The sequence below is a fragment of the Rhinoderma darwinii genome, chromosome 10, assembly GCF_050947455.1.
Source record: "Rhinoderma darwinii isolate aRhiDar2 chromosome 10, aRhiDar2.hap1, whole genome shotgun sequence".
NCBI lineage: Eukaryota > Metazoa > Chordata > Amphibia > Anura > Rhinodermatidae > Rhinoderma > Rhinoderma darwinii.
Genome location: NC_134696.1, coordinates 1,492,453 through 1,517,679, shown reverse-complemented (window position 1 = coordinate 1,517,679; position 25,227 = coordinate 1,492,453). Strand labels below are relative to the sequence as shown.

At 50.1% G+C, this 25,227-nt stretch overlaps 1 protein-coding gene across 2 annotated transcripts; it reads left to right on the top strand.

Moving 5' to 3' along the window:
* Positions 1-727: 727 nt before the first annotated feature.
* On the top strand, positions 728-24,989 carry ST14 (ST14 transmembrane serine protease matriptase). Of its 2 annotated transcripts, none has more exons than XM_075840613.1 (19): positions 728-918; positions 15,793-15,952; positions 16,054-16,181; positions 16,282-16,352; positions 16,919-17,067; positions 18,196-18,231; positions 18,355-18,595; positions 18,716-18,855; positions 18,939-19,036; positions 19,151-19,260; positions 19,584-19,714; positions 20,127-20,231; positions 20,426-20,536; positions 20,630-20,743; positions 21,325-21,453; positions 21,892-22,078; positions 22,157-22,434; positions 22,730-22,866; positions 23,986-24,989. In XM_075840613.1, the coding sequence occupies exons 1-19, from the start codon at positions 880-882 to the stop codon at positions 24,145-24,147; spliced, it is 2,526 nt and encodes an 841-aa protein (XP_075696728.1). In that variant the 5' UTR covers positions 728-879; the 3' UTR covers positions 24,148-24,989. The 2 variants fall into 2 exon arrangements, with proteins under 2 accessions (XP_075696728.1, XP_075696729.1); XM_075840614.1 differs by lacking the exon at positions 728-918 and adding an exon at positions 1,054-1,146.
* Positions 24,990-25,227: the final 238 nt, after the last annotated feature.

Here is a 25,227-nt window from a genome sequence, read left to right as displayed (position 1 = left end):
CGGGGGGGGTGTATATTGGGGGTGGTTCCCGGGGGTATATATTGGGGGTGGTTCCCGGGGGGTGTATATTGGGGGTGGTTCCCGGGAGGTGTATTATTGGGGGTGGTTCCCGGGGGGTGTATATTGGGGGTGGTTCCCGGGGGTATATATTGGGGGTGGTTCCCGGGGGGTGTATATTGGGGGTGGTTCCCGGGGGTATATATTGGGGGTGGTTCCCGGGGGGTGTATATTGGGGGTGGTGTATATTGGGGGTGGTTCCCGGGGGGTGTATATTGGGGGTGGTATATATTGGGGGTGGTTCCCGGGGGGTGTATATTGGGGGTGGTTCCCGGGGGGTGTATTATTGGGGGTGGTTCCCGGGGGTATATATTGGGGGTGGTTCCCGGGGGGTGTATATTGGGGGTGTATATTGGGGGTGGTTCCCGGGGGGTGTATATTGGCGGTGGTGTATATTTATATTGGCGGTGGTGTATATTGGGGGTGGTGTATATTGGCGGTGGTGTATATTGGGGGTGGTGTATATTGGGGGTGGTTCCCGGGGGGGTGTATATTGGGGGGTGAGGACAGTTTCGCCCCTTCTTCTTCTCAGTTTCTGTCCTGCTCCTCCGGCCGCAGCGCTCACTTACCTGGAGCAGGGGGCGGGGCTGCGCTTCATCACATGACTGATCCCAGCCGGTGACACACCTGAGTAGAGGGCGGGGCTTCCGCTATCACGTGATTCCTCCCGGGGTCGAGGACACACCTGGAAACTCTCGTTCGTGAGCGGAGCCGCAGTCGTATCGACCCGAACACCAGAACCGAAGACCCCGGGGAGCAGCAGCAGCAGCAGCAGCAGCAGCAGAAGTAGTAGTAGCCGTGGTGTTAGTAGCAGCCGCCGCCATGAAGGAGCCGGACATCAAGTACAACAACCGCCCGCAGGTGAGAGCCGCGCCCGGCCGGGTGTATGCGGGTGTCCGCCCGGCTGTGTCCGGACTTTGTGGCTGTTTTTACCAGCGCTCTGTTACCTTCTAGATTGGTAGAAAGTTAACTACTCTTCCCAGCGTGCTGCGGCTGTCTGGGCGATGATGGGAGTGGTAGTTACTCCTGCTGGCTGGCTACAGGAAGTGTCTACATTTATACACCACAACTCCCATCAGCCAGTATCTGGTGAGAGCTCCCTTCTTGGTGTTATTGGTGGGAGTTGTGCTCGTCATGGGTTATTGTGTGGATGATGGGAGTGTCAGTTCTTCTGTCAGTAGTTCATGTAACGTGCAGCGGAAATCTGTGAAATCCGATCATCATCAGCGGCGGCGCTCGGAGGTAACGTGGGATTTGTGTCGTGTTCCCACTACGTTTTCCTGCGCGTTTATACGAGGACATAATCACTTAACGTGGACCGGCGGAACGACTGCGATAAAATGATACAAATGATCGTTCGTGCGAATATTCACTCAGTCGCTGCAGGTTCCGGCGTTGCGCTGTTTGATGGCCGACGTGCGATATTATTAAGGGACCAAATGATGATTAAGACGTTAACATTGCGGGTAAATACTCGTCTGTTATCGCCATTCGATCGTTTGCGGTAATCGGATTGCTGATGTTTCTGCCGGTGAGTGGACGTTTACCTGGGGGGGGGGCGATCGCAGCAGAAACTCGTCATCCCTTCATCTGCAGAGAAACAAACAGCGAAGTATAGAAAACGTATGTCGCCAAAGTGACCGGCGACCCAATAGAGCCGGAGAAGATCTGCAGCGCGGGTCGGGGTCCGCCATCTGTGATTATTTACATTCAGAGGCTGAAAACCGTCCACATATAATACTTCTCACAGCTGAGGGTTTGTTACACTAATATCCAGTCTAGACAATCCTCTGTCAGGTTTACAGACTGATACATTGTAACAAACTATCAGATGTGCTAGGTCTGTTCAGATTTTCAGCTTCCTGACGTAAACAATGTTCCCATTCGCTGACAGCAAGCAGAGATCTGTAAATAAAGTCTGTTAGAAAGTTTCAGATGGTTTTATTCTGTAGTGATTAAACTTGGTTTCCAGAAGTCAGGACTCCGGCCCTTTAATTCCGCGCGCACGTTGCAGCGTTGTCTCGTGTGAAGCTGGTCGATGGTTTATTTTGGTTCTGTATGCAGTGCATTGCTCCCTGTTATCAGCCGTTTCTGTCGGGTGCGGCTGGCTGTTCCTCAGGGGGATGAGTGACTTTCGTGCCCCCGTTATCGCTTTCCCGCGTGTACACGCTCATTGGTGCCTCCATTGATATGGCGAGGAGACGGGTGACGTCCATCCACGTTGTTGCGCTGCGTTGTCTCTGGCGCTGAGACGTGCGCACTCCTGTCCGTGATTGGTTGTTTGTAATTAGACGTAACTCGGGGAAGGGTTAAACAGACGGCATTCATCGGCTGATCGCATCTCTTTACGTGGCAATAAAACCGGTCGCTATTCGGCCGCGCGTCTCCCGGTGTAAATAAGCGATCGTAGAGACCCGTTCCCGTACTTTACCGGTCGTTGCTGCTCGTGAACGGAGGTAACGGGCGGCGGTCGACATCCTATATTACCGTCTGACGCTTGTTTCTCCGGCCAGTATCGGGCCTTATAAAAGCACTTTGACGCTTTTATGGCGAAGAACTACAAATCCCAGCGTGTGGCTCCGATGGCTGTTGTAGTAGTGGCCGTGCCGGGGACCGGTTTATAGGGATTATGTAACCGCGGCGCTCGTCCTGCTCGCGTCATGTTGTGGTTTTATTTTATGGCGGCCGTTACTTACAGGAATTTGTGTGCAGAGCGTCTCGCTGCCGGCGCGGTTTCGTCTCGCTGTGGTCGCGTCTATTAGGGGCGTTCTGCGTGAGTCGTCGTGATGGACTGCAGCAATGATTAGGCCACTTGTTATTCCCTGGCCGAGCGCCTTGTATTGGGAAATGGCGCAGCTTCTAACCGCCGACCGGGACGCCGGTTTCATGTCTTTAATCTGCGCTGGAATCTGATTGGTCGCTGTAAGTGGCGGCTGTTTTGTCCGCGCTGGTTTACGTACATGAGGTTCCCTGAGATGTCACTTCCGGTCTGCGCTCTTGTCATATTTCGTGGACGTCCAGAGCGCTGAACACGCAATGTGCCGCCCCATCATCCCTGACCCCAAGGTCTCGCCATGTAATGTAACTTTCCTAGACTCCTGAACGGCACCACCGACGCAGGAGACTCATCTCTGTATAACTAGTCAGACTTGCTGTTCAGGGTGCTAGGAAAGTTGGGTGACCGTCCCTGGGGATCGGTTGTCACTGAACAGAAGGTCTGAGGGTTTCGTGGTATTGGGGGAACCGTCCGCTCCATCCGGTGGTTTCAGAACTTGCGTAACAGAACCTTCTGCCGATGACTCATTTACGAGCAGACGTTGCGTTTCCTTTAGTGGCTGCCTGTGATTGGCCGGTCGCCCGGGGTCTCGGTCAGTGACGTCCAGATGTTCAGCGCCATAATGAGCGTCAGATGTTGTAGTGCTGGCGTGACCGCGGCATAGCTGAGCTGTGATGACTCTGCTGTGTCTAATGATTTCTCCACATTGACGGTTTCTGGTCCGTGAATGTTTCCGCCTCTGGGCAGCGCAGGACTCGGGACGCCGTTTCTTCGGCTGCTGGACTTCCTGGGCCCCTGGCTGTTTCTTCACTGACGCCTTCGGTCCATCGCACCAGAATCGCTGCGTCCGTGTGTAGTACAACGTGCCGTCCTGGTTGGTTACTCTGTCCCATGTGAACCCGGCTCCGGTCAGCCGCTGGCCGCCATCCCCCCCCCCCCCCTGATTATTGCGCTGGACACAGGCCAAGACCGCCCAGTCCATACACCCTGCTGGAGCGTGCTGACACGCTCAGGACCCCCTCTATAGGCACCGCGCTGGATGCGGGCGCTCGTACCGGACATGTATAGCCCCTGATCGCCGCGATGTGAGGAGCCGGAACCGCGGTGTCTTCAATCTGAAAAACAGTTCTGCCTCTTGATGTAAACTGATGTTTCCTGTCACTGACAACAAGCACAGATCTTGAAAATGGTGAGGAATTAAAACGTAAAGCCTATTACACAATTTGTGTCTTCTCCTGATCTCGCTGCTGCGGTCACGGGAAATATTGTGCTCGCTCTGGGGTTGCCATGGTAACTTCACCAGACGAACGGAATGGACTTCCTGTCATGTGACCTCCTTTCCGACGCACCTATTCATGAGTGGAGATCACATGACAGGAAGTCCATGCTGATGCTACCATGGCAACCCCAGAGCAATCATGACGCTTAGCCTCACCAGTGTGAAATGGCTGATAACAGGGAGCAGTAGATTGTGTTCATCTGTCCTACACTCGGCCTTGTGCCCGCTCGCTATTGTCTCTGAGCTGGTAAAGAAATGTAGTTCCTGGGGTCAGCGGTGCCCGAGGCCGCGGGTGTTGGGGGTGGGGCAGGACAAGCGGCGGGTGGCATCACCAGGGCGAGGAGATGACTTTGGGTTGTCAGTGCTGAGGGTGCAGAGCTGTGTGTTGGCGCGGCTGGCACAGTGACTTGTGTCGTCTGCCCCGTGATGGACGTTTAGGACCTGCGTACGGAGATCCATTAGGAGAGGCCAGGGCCGCAGCACAATCTATGGCAGGGCCCCTCGTGTCCCTATAACGCTGCGTCCCTTATCTACGACCCCGATCCTGCTGATCGCCCCACGATCATTATACCGGATGACCGATCCTTTATTTGGGATCTTGTGTTCTCCGGTTTTTGTAAATTGTATAATGAAAAGTTGTGTAACTTTCTAATAGACTTTGTCTTTCAATTCCTCACCCATTCAAAGATCTCTGCTTGCTGTCAGTGAATAGGACCATTCTTTCTTACATTCAGAGGCTGAAGCCTGGGGCTCCACCATCCGCTGTCAATTGTCGGATTACCCCGCTGCCACCTCAATGTGTCTTCATGAGGAAAATAGTCACGAGGCCGTTTCGGCGTGACCTGCGGTTGTCACCGAGGAGCCCCGGCCTTAGGCTGCAGTCACACGCAGCAGATTTGTGGCTGGAAATGACTTCCATTCATCAGGAATCCCGGCACCTGCTGCAGAAATGGCCGACAAAATCTGCCGCATGTGACCGCACGCTAAGGCCCAGTTCACACAGGTGTTTCTGACGCTGAAGCCGCAACGAAATCCGTGCCAAAAACCGTCAGAAACCGCCTCCCGTTGACTTTAATGGGAGGCAGAGGTTTTGTTTTTTTCGGCGGCAGTTTATCGCCGCTCGCTGGTTACGCCTCTGACCTCCCGTTGAAATCAATGCGACGCAGAGAAAGCGTTTTTCCCGGTGGATTTTCGCTGCGGGTGAAAATCGCAGAAAGAAATTGCAAGCCGGTCCAAAAAAAAAAATCTGCCTGCAAAAAAACTCAGTGTGAACAGGGCCTAAAAAGAGCTCTCGCAGCTGAGGGTTTGTTACAAGTGTGGGGAGAGATGAAGCGTCGCGGATGCCTGGCGTCGTGTGATCGGTACGTGTTGCGGCGCTTTCTGTACCGGTGATACTATATGTCATGCAGCTAATTGTTCCGTTACCCGTATTTACAGCGAGATTATGGCGGTATTCGTGGGAATGACATAATGACGGCGGATTAATCACCTCAGAGGAACGCGCGCACCATCAAAGGGACGAACTAATCCTACAAACAAACTCTGGATCCTGTGTGTGCGCCCTGCACAGCGAATGATGGGAGTGATACGAGGGATTAGGTTGTGGGATGATGGGAGTTATTGTAATTCTGCAGGTTTGTCACCGCAGCTCTGGATGTGAGTGGAGTAAAACACATGATGTATTTTGAGATCGATAGTGAAGTGAGAATAAGGGGTGCAGTACCACGGAGTGCACAATGGCGCAGTTATCACGCGGAGTGGTCGCAGCTCGTCCTACATGTGACAACCACAGCAGCCAATCAGATCCACCGTTTCATTTTATTGCACAGGTTACAAAATAAAAGCGGTGACCTGATTGGTTGCGATGAGCTGCAGCCCAACTTCTCCGTCCTGCGCTGAACAGAACGGCTCCCGAGCCCCCAGAACGTGCCGCAGCTCCAGGAACCTCAGATCCCCTCCCCCGAAAGCCCCTATAGATCAGCTGCGGCTTTATGACGTGTCCTGTTACCGGTATCTCTGCTCATCCTGAGCCTCCTGCTTCATGGACCGGCAGCGCAGTGAATGGACGGTCCGGGCTCTTCGCCGTCTCATGACGCCAGATCTGGACAGAAATGTTTCTGTCGTTTCTACGTAACTGATTTTCTGATACTTTGTTTCAATTCTTCACCATTTTCATGATCTCTGCTTGCGGTCAGTAAATAGAAACATTTATTTTGTACATCTCAAGCCTTAAAATCCATGCTGACCTAGTCCTGCTCACACAGGTGCAGGGCTTGTTACAGTGTATCAGTGCTATTTTGTAACGTACCCTGTACCTGAGGATCGAAGTAGGATTGTTTCCATCCACTTATAGCAAGCAGAGATATTTATTAAATTCTGGACGAGGATTGTGGTTATTGCTTTGGTGGTTTTCCACTGACGGACTGGTTAACCCTATGATGGCGGAGGAGCCGTGAGATCGCGGGGAGGCCTCCGCCGGTATTTACTGATTCTGTGGAACTTCTCATTGGACCGGGATGATGGGAGTAGTTGTGCGCCCCCGGTGATGTACGAGTAATGGAGGCTCCGTGCAGAATGTGCCCCGACTCTGTCCGGTTAGTGACCTGTCTGTGGACGCGGCGGCCTCCTCCGTACACGCAGCCGGCTCTGCTATGTGAAGCTGCTCTACCGGTTCCTCTGGAGGTGACTGCGACGTCCTTGTGTTTAATGTGGAGGAAGACAAAGAGCCGAAACTGAAACCTCCGGAGAGCTGGGGAGAAGCCCCGCGCTGCCCCCCCCCCCCCTCGCGCCGCCGCCCCCTGTCCACCGCAGCTACACTGGGTACATATTGTGTTGTCATGTCAGCGCAGGGATTCGTTACAATGTATCCGTATAGCAGAGCTGTCAGCATGGAGTCCAGGCAGGAGAGACCTTTGTATTACATTGTAACAAGCCCTCAGCTGTGAGAGCTGGACTAAGAGCAAAGGGGAACCCGTCCCTAGAATTGAAGCCGCCAGCGCGTCGTGTGTTAAATTATACAAAAAATAACATTCATTTTCTGAAACCGGAGAAGCCCCTCAAACGCCCCCCGACTCCGGGCTGATTACCTACACTGATGCATTGTAACAAGCCCTCAGCTGTGAGAAAGGTTTGGATGCAAACCGTGCTTCCATTCACTGGTCGTGCACAGAGATCTTGAAAATGGTGAATTAAAACACAAGACTCTGATTTCTGGATGTATTTGAGACTTTGTGCGTTTACTAAACGGAATGTCAGCCCCCCCCCCAAACTGCGGACCCCTATATACCGGGTGGGGGTGCGACGTAACTATATGCAAGTTATAGGGGCGTGAAATCCGTGTTTTAATGCCCCCGGAACTGCGATCTCAAGTACTCCAGGCTCTTCACTGAGCGCTGCCAGCCCCCCCCCCCCGAGTGTTCTGTACGTGCAGCCGCTATAGGATAGGACGCTGACGGACGCCGTTATTCTGTAGGTGCTGCCGCTATAGGATAGGACGCTGACGGACGCCGTTATTCTGTACGTGCTGCCGCTATAGGATAGGACGCTGACGGACGCCGTTATTCTGTACGTGCTGCCGCTATAGGATAGGAAGCTGTCGGACGCCGTTATTCTGTACGTGCTGCCGCTATAGGATAGGAAGCTGTCGGACGCCGTTATTCTGTACGTGCAGCCGCTATAGGATAGGACGCTGACGGACGCCGTTATTCTGTACGTGCTGCCGCTATAGGATAGGAAGCTGTCGGACGCCGTTATTCTGTACGTGCTGCCGCTATAGGATAGGAAGCTGTCGGACGCCGTTATTCTGTACGTGCTGCCGCTATAGGATAGGAAGCTGTCGGACGCCGTTATTCTGTACGTGCTGCCGCTATAGGATAGGAAGCTGTCGGACGCCGTTATTCTGTACGTGCTGCCGCTATAGGATAGGAAGCTGTCGGACGCCGTTATTCTGTACGTGCTGCCGCTATAGGATAGGAAGCTGTCGGACGCCGTTATTCTGTACGTGCTGCCGCTATAGGATAGGAAGCTGTCGGACGCCGTTATTCTGTAGGTGCTGCCGCTATAGGATAGGAAGCTGTCGGACGCCGTTATTCTGTACGTGCTGCCGCTATAGGATAGGAAGCTGTCGGACGCCGTTATTCTGTACGTGCTGCCGCTATAGGATAGGAAGCTGTCGGACGCCATTATTCTGTACGTGCGCACGCGTTGATCCTCTACATTTCACTTTCAGTGTTTTGTTTTCTTTGCGCAATTTGATCTGTGGGTAACGGACCGGCGCCTCCCTCCGTGCAGAACGTCTACAGTCCGTCTCTTCATAGCCTGAAATGGCTGATAACAGGGAGCAGTAGATTGTATTCACCGGTACAGCGGTTATTCGCAGCTATCAGCGTGAAGTGTATTCACCTGCGCAGAGAAGACGGACTGCGGAGCTGCACCTCCGATTGTAGCCGGCGATATGTGGCCGATCCACCGTGGGATCCTCTGTCCGGCCGCGTGTAAGACCAGCCTAGACGATGAGGGGCTCCTGTTACCTAAAATAATGGGGCTCCCACATAATGAACGTACGAATTCAGCGACCGGGACACGCACACCAGCTGTTTTGGCCGATCACAGACGCAATTTTCCAACCTGGTGGATCATATTTTCGGCAGACGGAGCATCAGTGCCCCCGTCACATGAGCGCTGGTTCCCCTGTAGTATCTGATACTTATTTCGCTTTTGTCCCGGAGTCTCAGTAGAAACAATAACTAAGACGTCGTCTCCTGGTGGTTGTGAGTCACTTGTGCCGGGACTTGTCCTGAGATGACTTCATCCTGTGCTGCTCCTGAGTGACGTCTCCCCAAGTGTCAGCAGCGTTTATAATCTGTATCATCTGCACCCGGCTCTGCTACACCGAGAATTCAGGCTCTGCTCAGTTATTAAAAGGGGTGTATCCACTGTTGTAGGTAAAACTGCCCCCCCTGCATTGTAGGAGCTCGGCTACGCTATTAGGGATTGTCTGACTGCAAGCTTACTGTTTCCAATAACCAGCAGAATAGTGAGTGCAGCTCTGGAGTATAATACAGGATATAACTCAGGATCAGTACAGGATAAGTAATGTAATGTATGTACGCAGTGACTCCACCAGCAGAATAGTGAGTGCAGCTCTGGAGTATATTACAGGATGTAACTCAGGATCAGTACAGGATAAGTAATGTATGTACACAGTGACTCCACCAGCAGAATAGTGAGTGCAGCTCTGGAGTATAATACAGGATATAACTCAGGATCAGTACAGGATAAGTAATGTAATGTATGTACACAGTGACTCCACCAGCAGAATAGTGAGTGCAGCTCTGGAGTATAATACAGGATGTAACTCAGGATCAGTACTGGATAAGTAATGTAATGTATGTACACAGCGACTCCACCAGCAGAATAGTGAGTGCAGCTCTGGAGTATAATACAGGATGTAACACAGGATCAGTACAGGATAAGTAATGTATGTACACAGTGACTCCACCAGCAGAATAGTGAGTGCAGCTCTGGAGTATAATACAGGATGTAACTCAGGATCAGTACAGGATAAGTAATGTAATGTATGTACACAGTGACCCCACCAGCAGAATAGTGAGTGCAGCTCTGGAGTATAATATAGGATGTAACTCAGGATCAGTACAGGATAAGTAATGTAATGTATGTACACAGTGACTCCACCAGCAGAATAGTGAGTGCAGCTCTGGAGTATAATACAGGATATAACTCAGGATCAGTACAGGATAAGTAATGTAATGTATATACACAGTGACTCCACCAGCAGAATAGTGAGTGCAGCTCTGGAGTATAATATAGGATATAACTCAGGATCAGTACAGGATAAGTAATGTATGTACACAGTGACTCCACCAGCAGAATAGTGAGTGCAGCTCTGGAGTATAATACAGGATATAACTCAGGATCAGTACAGGATAAGTAATGTACGTACACAGAGACTCCACCAGCAGAATAGTGAGTGCAGCTCTGCAGTACAATACAGGATATAACTCAGGATCAGTACAGGGGCCGCTGTGGATTTAGTGTTTTTGGACTTTGCAAAGGCATTTGACACTGTCCCCCATAGACGCCTAATGGGTAAATTAAGGACTATAGGTTTAGAAAATATAGTTTGTAATTGGATTGAGAATTGGCTCAAGGACCGTATCCAGAGGGTTGTGGTCAATGATTCCTTCTCTGAATGGTCCCCGGTTATAAGTGGTGTACCCCAGGGTTCAGTGCTGGGACCACTATTATTCAACTTATTTATTAATGATATAGAGGAAGGGATTAATAGCACTATTTCTATTTTTGCAGATGACACCAAGCTATGTAATATAGTTCAGACTATGGAAGATGTTCATGAATTACAGGCAGATTTAAACAAACTAAGTGTTTGGGCGTCCACTTGGCAAATGAAGTTTAATGTAGATAAATGTAAAGTTATGCATCTTGGTACCAACAACCTGCATGCATCATATGTCCTAGGGGGCGCTACACTGGCGGATTCACTTGTTGAGAAGGATCTGGGTGTAATAATCTGCAGTATCATATGTCCTAGGGGGAGCTACACTGGGGGAGTCACTTGTTGAGAAGGATCTGGGTGTAATAATCTGCAGGCATCATATGTCCTAGGGGGAGCTACACTGGGGGAGTCACTTGTTGAGAAGGATCTGGGAGTAATAATCTGCAGCATCATATGTCCTAGGGGGAGCTACACTGGCGGATTCACTTGTTGAGAAGGATCTGGGAGTAATAATCTGCAGCATCATATGTCCTAGGGGGCGCTACACTGGGGGAGTCACTTGTTGAGAAGGATCTGGGTGTAATAATCTGCAGCATCATATGTCCTAGGGGGAGCTACACTGGGGGAGTCACTTGTAGAGAAGGATCTGGGTGTAATAATCTGCAGCATCATATGTCCTAGGGGGCGCTACACTGGGGGAGTCACTTGTAGAGAAGGATCTGGGTGTAATAATCTGCAGCATCATATGTCCTAGGGGGAGCTACACTGGGGGAGTCACTTGTTGAGAAGGATCTGGGTGTAATAATCTGCATGCATCATATGTCCTAGGGGGAGCTACACTGGCGGATTCACTTGTTGAGAAGGATCTGGGTGTAATAATCTGCATGCATCATATGTCCTAGGGGGAGCTACACTGCGGGAGTCACTTGTTGAGAAGGATCTGGGTGTAATAATCTGCATGCATCATATGTCCTAGGGGGAGCTACACTGGCGGATTCACTTGTTGAGAAGGATCTGGGTGTAATAATCTGCAGGCATCATATGTCCTAGGGGGCGCTACACTGGCGGATTCACTTGTTGAGAAGGATCTGGGTGTAATAATCTGCAGCATCATATGTCCTAGGGGGCGCTACACTGCGGGAGTCACTTGTTGAGAAGGATCTGGGTGTACTTGTAAATCATAAACTCAATAACAGCATGCAGTGTCAATCAGCTGCTTCAAAGGCCAGCAGGATATTGTCGTGTATTAAAAGAGGCATGGACTCGCGGGACAGGGATGTAATAATGCCACTTTACAAAGCATTAGTGAGGCCTCATCTAGAATATGCAGTTCAGTTCTGGGCTCCAGTTCATAGAAAGGATGCCCTGGAGTTGGAAAAAATACAAAGAAGAGCAACGAAGCTAATAAGGGGCATGGAGAATCTAAGTTATGAGGAAAGATTGAAAGAATTAAACCTATTTAGCCTTGAAAAAAGACGACTAAGGGGGGACATGATTAACTTATATAAATATATTAATGGCACATACAAAAAATATGGTGAAATCCTGTTCCTTGTAAAACCCCCTCAAAAAACAAGGGGGCACTCCCTCCGTCTGGAGAAAAAAAGGTTCAAGCTGCAGAGGCGACAAGGCTTCTTTACAGTAAGAACGGTGAATTTATGGAATAGCCTACCGCAGGAGCTGGTCACAGCAGGGACAGTAGACACCGCAGGAGCCGTCACAGCAGGGACAGTAGACACCGCAGGAGCTGGTCGCAGCAGGGGCAGTAGACACCGCAGGAGCCGTCACAGCAGGGGCAGTAGACACCGCAGGAGCCGTCACAGCAGGGGCAGTAGACACCGCAGGAGCCGTCACAGCAGGGGCAGTAGACACCGCAGGAGCCGTCACAGCAGGGGCAGTAGACACCGCAGGAGCCGTCACAGCAGGGACAGTAGACACCGCAGGAGCCGTCACAGCAGGGACAGTAGACACCGCAGGAGCCGTCACAGCAGGGACAGGAGACACCGCAGGAGCTGGTCACAGCAGGGACAGTAGATGGCTTTAAAAAAGGGTTAGATAATTTCCTAGAACAAAAAAATATTAGCTCCTATGTGTAGAAATTTTTCCTTCCCTTTTCCCTTCCCTTGGTTGGACTTGATGGACATGTGTCTTTTTTCAGCCGTACTAACTATGTAACTATGTAACTATAATGTATGTACACAGTGACTCCACCAGCAGAATATTGAGTGCAGCTCTGGAGTATAATACAGGATATAACTCAGGATTAGTACAGGATAAGTAATGTATGTACACAGTGACTCCACCAGCAGAATAGTGAGTGCAGCTCTGGAGTATAATACAGGATGTAACTCCGGATCAGTACAGGATAAGTAATGTAATGTATGTACACAGTGACTCCACCAGCAGAATAGTGAGTGCAGCTCTGGAGTATAATACAGGATGTAACTCAGGATCAGTACTGGATAAGTAATGTAATGTACGTACACAGAGACTCCACCAGCAGAATAGTGAGTGCAGCTCTGCAGTACAATACAGGATATAACTCAGGATCAGTACAGGATAAGTAATGTAATGTATGTACACAGTGACTCCACCAGCAGAATAGTGAGTGCAGCTCTGGAGTATAATACAGGATATAACTCAGGATCAGTGCAGGATAAGTAATGTAATGTATGTACACAGTGACTCCACCAGCAGAATAGTGAGTGCAGCTCTGGAGTATAATACAGGATGTAACTCAGGATCAGTACAGGATAAGTAATGTAATGTATGTACACAGTGACTCCACCAGCAGAATAGTGAGTGCAGCTCTGGAGTATAATACAGGATGTAACTCAGGATCAGTACAGGATAAGTAATGTAATGTATGTACACAGTGACTCCACCAGCAGAATAGTGAGTGCAGCTCTGGAGTATAATACAGGATGTAACTCAGGATCAGTACAGGATAAGTAATGTAATGTATGTACACAGTGACTCCACCAGCAGAATAGTGAGTGCAGCTCTGGAGTATAATACAGGATGTAACTCTGGATCAGTACAGGATAAGTAATAGGGGCTGGAAGGGGTTAATTCTTCAGAGACGTCTTTCATTTTTTAGCGGTTTTAATAGATCTGCATAGATGCTCTGAATTTTCAGCCATCCCCTGTGATTGGTCGCGCTGATGATCACCCGGGTTCTGTGTGTGAATGACTTGTAGGATATTTGCTGCTCCTTCAGTAATGGACGTCTTTTATAACTTTATTTGCCGTTTACCTCTGTATGGGATCATCACCCGCTGCATGCGGCCCCCCCCCCACCTTCCACCCTATATACACACAGATATTTATATATACACACGTGCCGCCTCTGCCTCTCGCCCCAGGTAATTTTTTGTGTTCCGGGGCGTCGCGTGTCAGTCCTGCATCATTGGAGCTCACTAGACATTTGAATAACAGAGAAGGGTGTGATCGGGGAATGTCCGCCTGTCCTCGCACTGAAACTGCGAGCTCCTGTGTCACTTCCAGGTGAAGAGCTGAGTTTCTGCGAGAGTCTGACTCCTGCGGTGACGCTGCGCCTATAGAAACTACTGCTGGATTACACTAAACGGGAAGAAATTGGCAGGAGTAGTAGAGAAACATTACAGATATTTTACAAACCCTCTGCAACACCATGTACAATGCTGCAGCTTCAGAGCTTACATCTCCCAGTATCACATGCGTGTTCAGTGTCTGCAAGGAGCTTGTTCTGGGAAGTGTGATGGACAGGAACCGTTCCTGTAACAACCAGCAGAATATAAGTGCAGCTCTGGAGTATAATACAGGATATAACTCAGGATCAGTACAGGATAAGTAATGTATGTACACAGTGACTCCACCAGCAGAATAGTGAGTACAGCTCTGGAGTATAATGCAGGATGTAACTCAGGATCAGTACAGGATAAGTAATGTAATGTATGTACACAGTGACTCCACCAGCAGAATAGTGAGTGCAGCTCTGGAGTATAATACATGATATAACTCAGGATCAGTACAGGATAAGTAATGTATGTACACAGTGACTCCACCAGCAGAATAGTGAGTGCAGCTCTGGAGTATAATACAGGATGTAACTCCGGATCAGTACAGGATAAGTAAAGTAATGTATGTACACAGTGACTCCACCAGCAGAATAGTGAGTGCAGCTCTGGGGTATAATACAGGATATAACTCAGGATCAGTACAGGATAAGTAATGTATGTACACAGTGACTCCACCAGCAGAATAGTGAGTGCAGCTCTGGAGTATAATACAGGATGTAACTCAGGATCAGTACAGGATAAGTAATGTAATGTATGTACACAGTGACTCCACCAGCAGAATAGTGAGTGCAGCTCTGGAGTATAATACAGGATGTAACTCAGGATCAGTACAGGATAAGTAATGTAATGTATGTACACAGTGACTCCACCAGCAGAATAGTGAGTGCAGCTCTGGAGTATAATACAGGATGTAACTCAGGATCAGTACAGGACAAGTAATGTATGTACACAGTGACTCCACCAGCAGAATAGTGAGTGCAGCTCTGGAGTATAATACAGGATGTAACTCAGGATCAGTACAGGATAAGTAATGTAATGTATGTACACAGTGACTCCACCAGCAGAATAGTGAGTGCAGCTCTGGGGTATAATACAGGATGTAACTCAGGATCAGTACAGGATAAGTAATGTAATGTATGTACACAGTGACTCCACCAGCAGAATAGTGAGTGCAGCTCTGGAGTATAATACAGGATGTAACTCAGGATCAGTACAGGACAAGTAATGTATGTACACAGTGACTCCACCAGCAAAATAGTGAGTGCAGCTCTGGAGTATAATACAGGATGTAACTCAGGATCAGTACAGGATAAGTAATGTATGTACACAGTGACACCACCAGCAGAATAGTGAGTACAGCTCTGGAGTATAATACAGGATGTAACTGAGGATCAGTACAGGATAAGTAATGTAATGTATGTACACAGTGACTCCACCAGCAGAATATTGAGTGCAGCTCTGGAGTATAATACAGGATATAACTCAGGGTCAGTACAGGATAAGTAATGTAATGTATGTACACAGTGACTCCACCAGCAGAATAGTGAGTGCAGCTCTGGAGTATAGTACAGGATACGCACCATGGAGAATTATACTGTATAATGATGGGGGTCAGTGAAGTTTTTCCTATGGAAGCAGCAGTAGCGTTAGTGATTTTGCGCCTATACAATGGAGATATTGCTTCGCAGATCGTTTCGTAGATTCGCTTTCCTTTTTTCACCACTGTAACCGCAGCGATGAGTTTATTGTTCCTCAGGATACGTGCGCAGTAATGAAGCTCCGGCTCCCAGGCGATTATGAAGCTACGTTTCCCCCTCCCGGATTTCTGACATTTCTCAGTTTTATAATTTTTTTCCTATTCTAGAGCTTCAATGGGATTGAGGAAATGGTGGAGTTTCTTCCCGCCACGAACACGAAAAAGATGGAGAAAATGACACTAAAGAGAAAGCTCGTGATATTGGGCGTAGTGGTGGGCGCTGCTCTGGTCTCGCTCGCCGCCGGCCTCTTAGTCTGGCACTTTGCGTGTAAGTGGATCTGCATCTTCTGGTTTGTGGGGTTTCTGCGGGAAGGAGCGCTGGGTCTGCGCAGGCAGCGGTTCTTTAATTTATTTATATTTTTTCGTCAGATCGGAACGTTCCGGTGAATAAAGTATTTACAGGTTATTTGACGGTCAGCAATGTCGAGTTCGTTGATGCGTTTGAGAACCCGTCGTCTCCAGAGTTCGCAAATCTGTCTTCAAAGGTGAAGGAAGTGGTGAGTGGGGTCATCCCGGGGTTTTATCGTCAGCGAGAGATCAGTCCATGAACGTGCGCAGATAATTCACGAGATTCACCGTCTTCTGTCTCCTGTGCAGCTGCTGAACGCGTATCGGAATGATCCCGCCATAGGGCCGCACGTGGTCAGCTGCAACATCACCGCGTTCAGGTAAGTGCCGGCTAAAGTGTCATCATCCGGAGGACGGGCTTTACAAACCCGCTGAAAAACGTCTGAATAACGACCCCAAAATAAAAAAACAATCATCACAATAAACTTAGTGACCCCTCCCAGGCCCGCGTGTGGTCGGGGCAGAAACTCGTCCTCGCTGTTCCCCTGACCTTGCGCTCCGATACAGAGGGATTTCTGCTGAATGAAGCGGCTGCCGCTCTCAGACCCGGTTCATGTTCAGAGCTGCAGGAACGTTACAGTGGATGGAACGAAGAATAACGTCACCAGACGAGCTCCCGGTCCCTGTGGCGACGTGTCCGGATATTATAGGCCTCGCTGGGATTACTCGCGCTTCTCCGCAGCTTTGACACATAGAAAGTGGCTGCGGTGGGGAAAGGGTTAAAATCTCTTTCGATCATGCGTATTATTTCTTATGATCATAAAGTAAATATTGAGCCGCTCCCTGATTATTTTGCCGCTTGTCTCCCACACGAGGAAACAATGGATGGGATCTAAATTAACGCAGAGTACAAATAACCCGCCATCTGCGTCTTGTCGTCCCACAGCGAGGGCAGCGTCATCAGCTATTACCTGTCAGAGTTCAAAGTGCCGGCGTATCTGGAGACCGCCCTGGACAAAGCCATGTCCGAGCTGAAGGTGAAGACCGCGTCTGTGCGCCGATTCTCTCTGTCTGTGGATACCTTTGTGGCGTACCGTAAGCTGCTGCTCATATTCCTCTATTTTTCATCATAAATGTAGTTGGGCTAGTGTTACATACTGACGCTATTATCTACTCATAGTACATACACACACACTCACTCACTCACTCACTCACTCACTCACACATATACTCACTCACTCACACATATACTCACTCACTCACTTACATACTGACACTATTATCTACTCATAGTACATACACACACACACACACACTCACTCACTCACTCACTCACTCACTCACTCACTCACTCACTCACTCACTCACCTACCTATACACACATACACATACACACTCACTCACTCACTCACCTACCTATACATACATACACACACACTCACTCACTCACTCACTCACCTACCTATACATACATACACATACACACACTCACTCACTCACTCACCTACCTATACATACATACACATACACACACACTCACTCACTCACTCACTCACTCACTCACTCACTCACTCACTCACTCACCTACCTATACATACATACACATACACACTCACTCACTCACCTACACATACATACATACATACACACATACATACATACACACACACTCACTCACTCACCTACACATACATACACACATACATACATACATACACACATACATATACATACATACACAGATATACATACACACATACATACATACATATACATACATACACACATACATACGTACACACATACATATACATACATACACAGATATACATACACACATACATACATACATACATACATACACACATACATATACATACATACATACACACATATACATACACACATACATACACACACATACATATACATACACACACAGATATACATACACACATACATACACACATATACTCACTCACTCACCTACACATACATATACATACACACACATACATATATACACACACATACATATATCTACACACACACACACACACACACACACCCCTATACAGACACAGGGCAGATTATAGTGGGCTGTTACTTTCCTCCGGCCCTCGTTATGTCCCCCCCCCCCCCCTCAATCAATAGAAGAAATGACGTCATATAATTGTCTGTTCCATAAACCCGACTCGCCTTGTTTGTTTTTTCCCATTCCAGCGACCGACCCGCAGGTGGCGAGGACGTTCCGTGACAGTGAGTGATACGTTTTTGCTTCTATTTATGGTTGTGTTTTCTTGTTCTTTGCGGCTCCTCGTACGACCGGTCTCCTCTGCAGCGTGAATACCAACGTTCCGTTTTTTGCGTCCTCTCTCGCAGATCTCTGCAGCTTTTTCCTGCACTCCAGCCCCGGAGTTACAACTCCGTTCAGCACCGTCGGATTTCCCAACTATCCTTATCGAGCGAACTCCAGGTGCCAGTGGGCGCTGCGGGCGGACGCGGGTCACATGATACTTCTTCATTTCAAAGCCTTCAAGATGGAGCCCTGCAAGGCCAACAAAGGAGACTATGTGACCGTGTACGACTCTCTGACCGCCTTGGAGCCGCGCGTTATGGTGCGGTAAGTGTCCTGCGCCGGTCGTGTGTGCGGAGGAGGAGCCGCGTCCCTGAAAGGCGTGCGCATGATGAGAGTTGTAGGTTCGCTCTTGTGACCTCATTACTGTCCCCTTGATGTTTGCAGATTATGCGGCTCTTACCCCCCGTCCTACAACTTGACCTTCGTCTCCTCGCAGAACGTCATGCTGGTCACTCTGGTCACAGACAACGTGGGCAAACATCCCGGCTTCTTGGCTGAATTTACGCAAATCCAGAGGACGACGTGTAAGATATTTATGTTGGTCGGTTATTATATGTATAATCCACCCCGACCTCCGTAACGTACGAGCTGCGTCCTCTCCTTCTAGTGTGCGGCGGAGTCCTGAGAGAGGCCAGCGGCGTGCTGACTACCCCCTTCTACCCGGCTCATTATCCTCCCAACAGGGAATGCACGTGGGACATCCAGGTACGTGGCGGCCGCGCGGTCCATCATCTGCAGACGCCCCCGCATGGTCAGACGCGGTTATTTCTCGTACTTCGGCCTCATGGTTTGGGGGGGTTTTCTTTGTCTCTTTCGCAGGTTCCAGGGAACCAGTTTGTGAAGATTCGCTTCCTTATGTTCTACCTCCTGGAACCCTCCGTGCCCATCACGACTTGCCCCAATGACTACGTGGAGATCCGTAATCAAAGGTGAGGATAATGGTGTCTGGTTCTCCATGCTGAGACTTGTAGTTCACAGGATGTCTCCTGTAGGGGGCAGCAGCGGGAGGACGGAAACGTTAACTGAATGAGGTAATTGTGGATTAAAGACGACGTGTCCGCTCCGGTCCCGTATAATCCCCGAGACGTCTGGTAAAGGGGAGAGACCTTATAATAATTCTCCGGGGAAGTCTGTACATGTGGTGATGTCTGCGGAGACGGCGTGAGCGCGGCTTCTGTATAACCCGATGTCCGCCCGGCCGGCAGCGCTCCCCCTGGTCTTCACCGTCCTCCTTGTGCTCCATTTCTCACAGATTCTGTGGAGAACGAACTCCGTTTGTGGTTTCCAGCAACAGCAGCAAAATGATGGTGAAGTTTCGTTCCGACCAGTCGTACACGGACACCGGCTTCATGGCCGAATATTTATCCTACGAGCCGCAGAATCGTGAGTACACGTGCTCAACCTTACAGCGGCGTCTACATCTACCGGAGGCCACGAATGCGGAGTGCGGTCATGGTGTGCGGTGGACATATGCGCTGCGATGTTTGATTCAGGCCTGATCTGGGGGGGGGGGGGGGTCATCGTCATACTCTCGGGTGGCGTCTTCCTTTACATCCTCTTCAGTCATATTTCTATTTCTTCACCCGGGACATCTTTCCATGTTCCATATCAGGGGTCAGGGCCACGTCTAGGCGTCCGCACCATATCCGGCTCAAACATAGGGACCGCTCATCCCCAGGGACATATAACCCATATAGTGCTCTGTACATGATGCAGCCGGGGATGCTGCGTTTCTATCTTGTAAAGCTTCCAGGTGTTTCTCTCGTATGTCCTGACTGGTTTTCTGTCTCCGCAGCCTGTCCCGACCAGTTCACCTGTAAGAGCGGCCGCTGTATAGACCTGGTCCGGCGGTGCGATGGCTGGAATGACTGTGGAGATTCCAGTGATGAAGCGTTGTGCAGTAAGTGATGAGTATCTACTATATAATGGTGCTGCGTGCGGGGGTCACAATGGTGGAGGGGGCGCCTGTGCTGTTCTGGATGGGCGCGCTGTCAGTCGTCCTCCGGTGTGCAGGGTCCGGCCTGTAGGGTGTGCGTGCGTTCACATTAACATTCCTAGCTCTGCTATATTACAACCCTGTCCTCCTCGCTGCAGCCTGCTCAGCCCTGCAATTCAGCTGCAAGACCAGCCAGCTGTGCAAGCCCAAGTTCTTCCTGTGCGACGGCGTGAACGACTGCGGGGACGGCACGGACGAGCTGGACTGCAGTAAGTGCCCACCTTTCATTTGCAGCATTTTTCTTTCCAGCGTCACATGATCTTCTGGTTTTAATTGTTACTTTTGTATCTCTTTTTTTTCAGAATGTCCAGAGAAGTATCTGAAATGTAGAAACGGCAAATGTATCCCGCAGGAGCAGAAGTGCGACCGAACCGATAACTGCGGCGACGGCACCGACGAGTCAGAATGCGGTGATGGTGAGCGACAAATGTAGAAATGAAACTTGTATCAGCCGAGACCTGTCTGACAATCTGGTTACTATGGATACATTGTAACACTGTCTCTTATGAGGTTGTCAGGCAGCAGCTCCCTAGTAACCAGTCCGTGTCCGGTCCTCTGACCCCTGGGACCCCCGCTGCTCCGGAGAAGTGGTCCCTCTCCCTTATAATGTATGGGAGATCCGGTGACAGCCGAGCGCTTTCATTTGGACGTTTATAGACGTTGCCGCCATATTACCCCAGGTCTCCGTCAGCGCTCCAAGCAATACGACTTATTTACGTGAATGGGGCTGAGCTGCAATACCGGTCATAACCATGGAGGCGCTCTGGTTTTTGGGGAGAATTTTTTTTTTTTCTGACCTGAGACGACACCTTTAATGTGGCGATGAGCAGTTTGGCGTTTACGAAGGGCACGGACACGTGAATGTTTATAATGTTCTGGACTCTCAGAATTGGCGCTCCTTGTGTTGTCCTTGTAAATTGCTGGCGGGACGGACCCAGAACGGATCATATACATGGTGTAGGGGACGACGTCTCATGTTGGGTGGTTGTTGTTGCAGCTCTGACGACCGCCTGTACCGAGAACACGTTCAAATGTGACAGCGGAAACTGCATCACCAAGCTGAACCCGGAGTGCGATACCGTGAAGGACTGCGCTGACGGCTCCGACGAGAAGGAAACTTCTTGCAGTAAGACCCCGACCCCCTCCCTAGGAATTAGGAAATACAATTTGTATCTGTCTCTCTCTTTCGTATCTCGCGCTCCCTCGTCTCTCTTTCGTATCTCGCGCTCCCTCGTCTCTCTCTTTCGTATCTCGCGCTCCCTCGTCTCTCTCTTTCGTATCTCGCGCTCCCTCGTCTCTCTCTTTCGTATCTCGCGCTCCCTCGTCTCTCTCTTTCGTATCTCGCGCTCCCTCGTCTCTCTCTTTCGTATCTCGCGCTCCCTCGTCTCTCTCTTTCGTATCTCGCGCTCCCTCGTCTCTCTCTTTCGTATCTCGCGCTCCCTCGTCTCTCTCTTTCGTATCTCGCGCTCCCTCGTCTCTCTCTTTCGTATCTCGCGCTCCCTCGTCTCTCTCTTTCGTATCTCGCGCTCCCTCGTCTCTTGTTCACTCTTTCCCTTTCCTTCAGGTTGTGGGAAGCGTCCTTACAGCAGGAAGACCCGGATTGTGGGTGGTGTGAACGCGGACATTGGTGAGTGGCCCTGGCAGGTCAGTTTGCACACGAAGAGGGACGGCCACACGTGCGGAGCCTCGCTGGTCTCTTCTACCGTTCTGCTGTCGGCTGCGCACTGCTTCCAGGATGCCCCCGGAGTACGGTACGGACGCCGGCCTGTAATACAGTATAATAGCCCGGAGCGTTATAACGTGGCCTGATCTGTGGTCGCCTCTTCCAGGTATTCTGATGCCAGCGTGTGGACCGCATATCTGGGGCTTCATGACCAGGCTACACGGACCAGCAGTCCGGACGTTGTTGAGCGCAAAATAAAGAAGATTGTGGCGCACCGCGGGTTCAGCGACTACACGTACGACAACGACATCGCTTATCTGGAGCTGGACAGTCCCGTCACCTACACCGACTTCATCCAACCCATCTGTATCCCCGAGAGCAGCCGCGTCTTCCCAGTGGGCAAATCCATATGGGTGACGGGCTGGGGGGCGCTGAGTGAAGGAGGTGAGGAGGGATGGAAGGTCTTTATACTTATACGGGGGCCGGATATAAAGCCGAATCCTGAGGACAGATGAAGTTCTATAGGGGGGAGTACGACCCCCGCAAGTCATAACCCCCCCTCAGCAACTCAGTCCCTGACTCGTCCTCTCCTGCAGGGGGCGCCATAAGATTTCTGGGGACCTCACTGGAATCCATAATGGCAGTTGTACTTGCGCACGTCCCGTCCTCCTGTACTTTACTGTTGGCCCTTTTAGCAGGTTGAGAGTTGTAGTACTTATCTGCTGATTTATCCCCCCAGGATCTGGAGCCTCCGTCCTACAGAAGGCAGAAATCCGGATCATCAATCAGACTGAATGTAACAAACTGCTGGAGGGCCAGCTCACCGCCCGCATGATCTGCGCAGGATACGTCAGCGGCGGCATCGACGCCTGTCAGGTGAGTGCGTAGTCCGGGTCCCCGCGTCGTGGTCCATTTACACTTTCTGCTGCCACTTTTACAAAACCCCAGACTTTTAGTACGTTGACTGAACGCGTCGTAATGGTTCTCTGCCGGTCCGCTGTACCTCTTGACCTGATTGGCTGCATCACCGGGGGGGGGGGGGGGGGGAGACTACGTTTTTGTTCTCTAGAACATGACAACCCCCCCCCCCCCCCCCTCCGCTGACATTGAAGGGTCTGTGACAACGGAGCTTAATATCTGGTTTTACAGCTTAGTCGTGCTCGCACAGCTGAGGGATTGTTGCATTTCTGTCTAGACAATCCTATGAGTTTGGACTGACACATTGTAACAAACTATCAGAACAGGAGGGATTTATGCTGCGGTGTTCAAATTGCAGACAATTACTTAGGCTGATACACTGTTACAAACCCTCAGCTGTGTTTAAGAATGTTTTTGTCTACATTCTGAAAACCTATACAGACCTATCACTGACAGCAAGCAGAGATCTTGATAAAAGGTGAGGAATTTTATTGCAGAATGTTTGTGTAGATAAATTAAAGGGGTTGTCCAGGATTAGAAAATCATGACTGCCTTCTTCCAGAAACAGCGCCACGCCTGTCCATGGGTTGTGTCTGGTATTGCAGCGCTGTCCTGCGTGTTTTTAGTCTGTACAAGTCCTTAAAGCTTTAGTGACCGGAGACGGGACAATTGAACCTGTGCCGCCCATTATCCGGCCCTCACTGAGCGGACGCTGGAGCCAGAGAGGAGTCCGGCGTATTCAGGAGCTGCCGCCGGCTTATTACTGAGCACAGGGAGACCTGTCCGCTGGCGGCAGCTCATAACTCGCCGGACTCCCCGCGTCGCTGCCCGGTCTCGGGCTGTGAGTTCTAGTAACATCTGCGCTGAAATCCGTGCCGGCAGCATAAAGTGCGCGAGCGGTCCCTGTAAGTGACGGCGGGCGCTGTTTTCCGCTCGGATCCCGGCTGCCGGAGGTTCGGCTGCATTTACCATTTGTCTTTCGGAGTCAGACCCCCCCCCCCCCCTCCTATAGATTCCGGTGGATTTGCCGCGCCGCGTCCTGTGGTGTTCACTCGGGTCTTTGCTGCTTTTTTTCAGGGTGATTCCGGGGGCCCCCTGTCCAGTGTGGAGACTAATGGGAAGGTTTATCTGGCCGGTGTCGTCAGCTGGGGTGAAGGCTGCGCTCGCAGGAACAAGCCGGGAATCTACACCAAAGTGGCGGCCATGAGAGACTGGATCAAACAGAACACGGGCCTGTGACGGCCGCGCCTCGCTGGATTGGCGCCATGACAAACTGTTTTTAAAGATTCTATAAATATATTTTTGGATTATTTCTTAAATAATTTTAAAAGGGACCTGAACTTTGGACCAACCTGTGACCATAAATGACTCCGTGCGGGGGAGGGGCTGGAAACCGGAACCGTTTGATATCCAGCTGCAGGGGACGGAGGTCGGACGCTTGTGGCGGTTTTTTGGCCTCTGATCATTCTTTTGACCAGTGACAATAATGGAGGAATCTCGTGGCGCCGCCGGAAAATCAAAAAGAGAATAACGTGCCACAACGCTCCAACATGGCGGATTATTATACTGCCGTAAAACATGGCGGATATCTGATCTTCCAGCGCTGGAACCCATAGACCGCGAGGAGCGGCGCAATTTGTGATAAAAAAAATAAATGAAAAAAAATCTATTTCTTTTAATGGAAGCGGCAACACGAAACCTCACCGTGAAACCTGCGATGGCGACGACACGTCCAGGAAAACTTTAGACGCTTCTGTCCGCGCTGATCCTGGTTTTTTGAAGGAAAAAAAATATTGCGGCAAATGTGCGGCAGCCGCCGGCGTGTGAGCGCAGACTTTGTATGAATTAACCTCTTCACCTCTGGGTTTTTATCTATTTTATCCTGTGTTTTAACCCCTCGCTGTTTCGGTGCTCGTCTAGTTTTGTCTGTGTGATTTTTCTGCCTGTTCATTTTATCAGTAATCCAGAGCGGACGGGGTTAATCGTGTGCGTTGCGGTGCACGGCTACGTTTCTGTCGCTGCTCCAATCGTGAAGCTTCCGCAACGGTTTTTATGTTTTATAAATAAAAGTTGTTACTGAAGATGTCTCTGCGAGGTTTTTAAGTCAGTGACCCCCAATCCGGAGGCGGCTGGGAGTGGAATTTCGTTTCTAGATCGTAAAGACGCGAATATATTATTTGTACTACGTTTATCATTGAGGATGATGGGAGGCGTGTTCCAATATTTCTGAGATGCTCCTCCTGCAGCTACCACTAGGGGGAGCTGTATAACCACGTGAATCGCAGCAAAACCAGATTATTTTGCCACCTCGGGGTATAT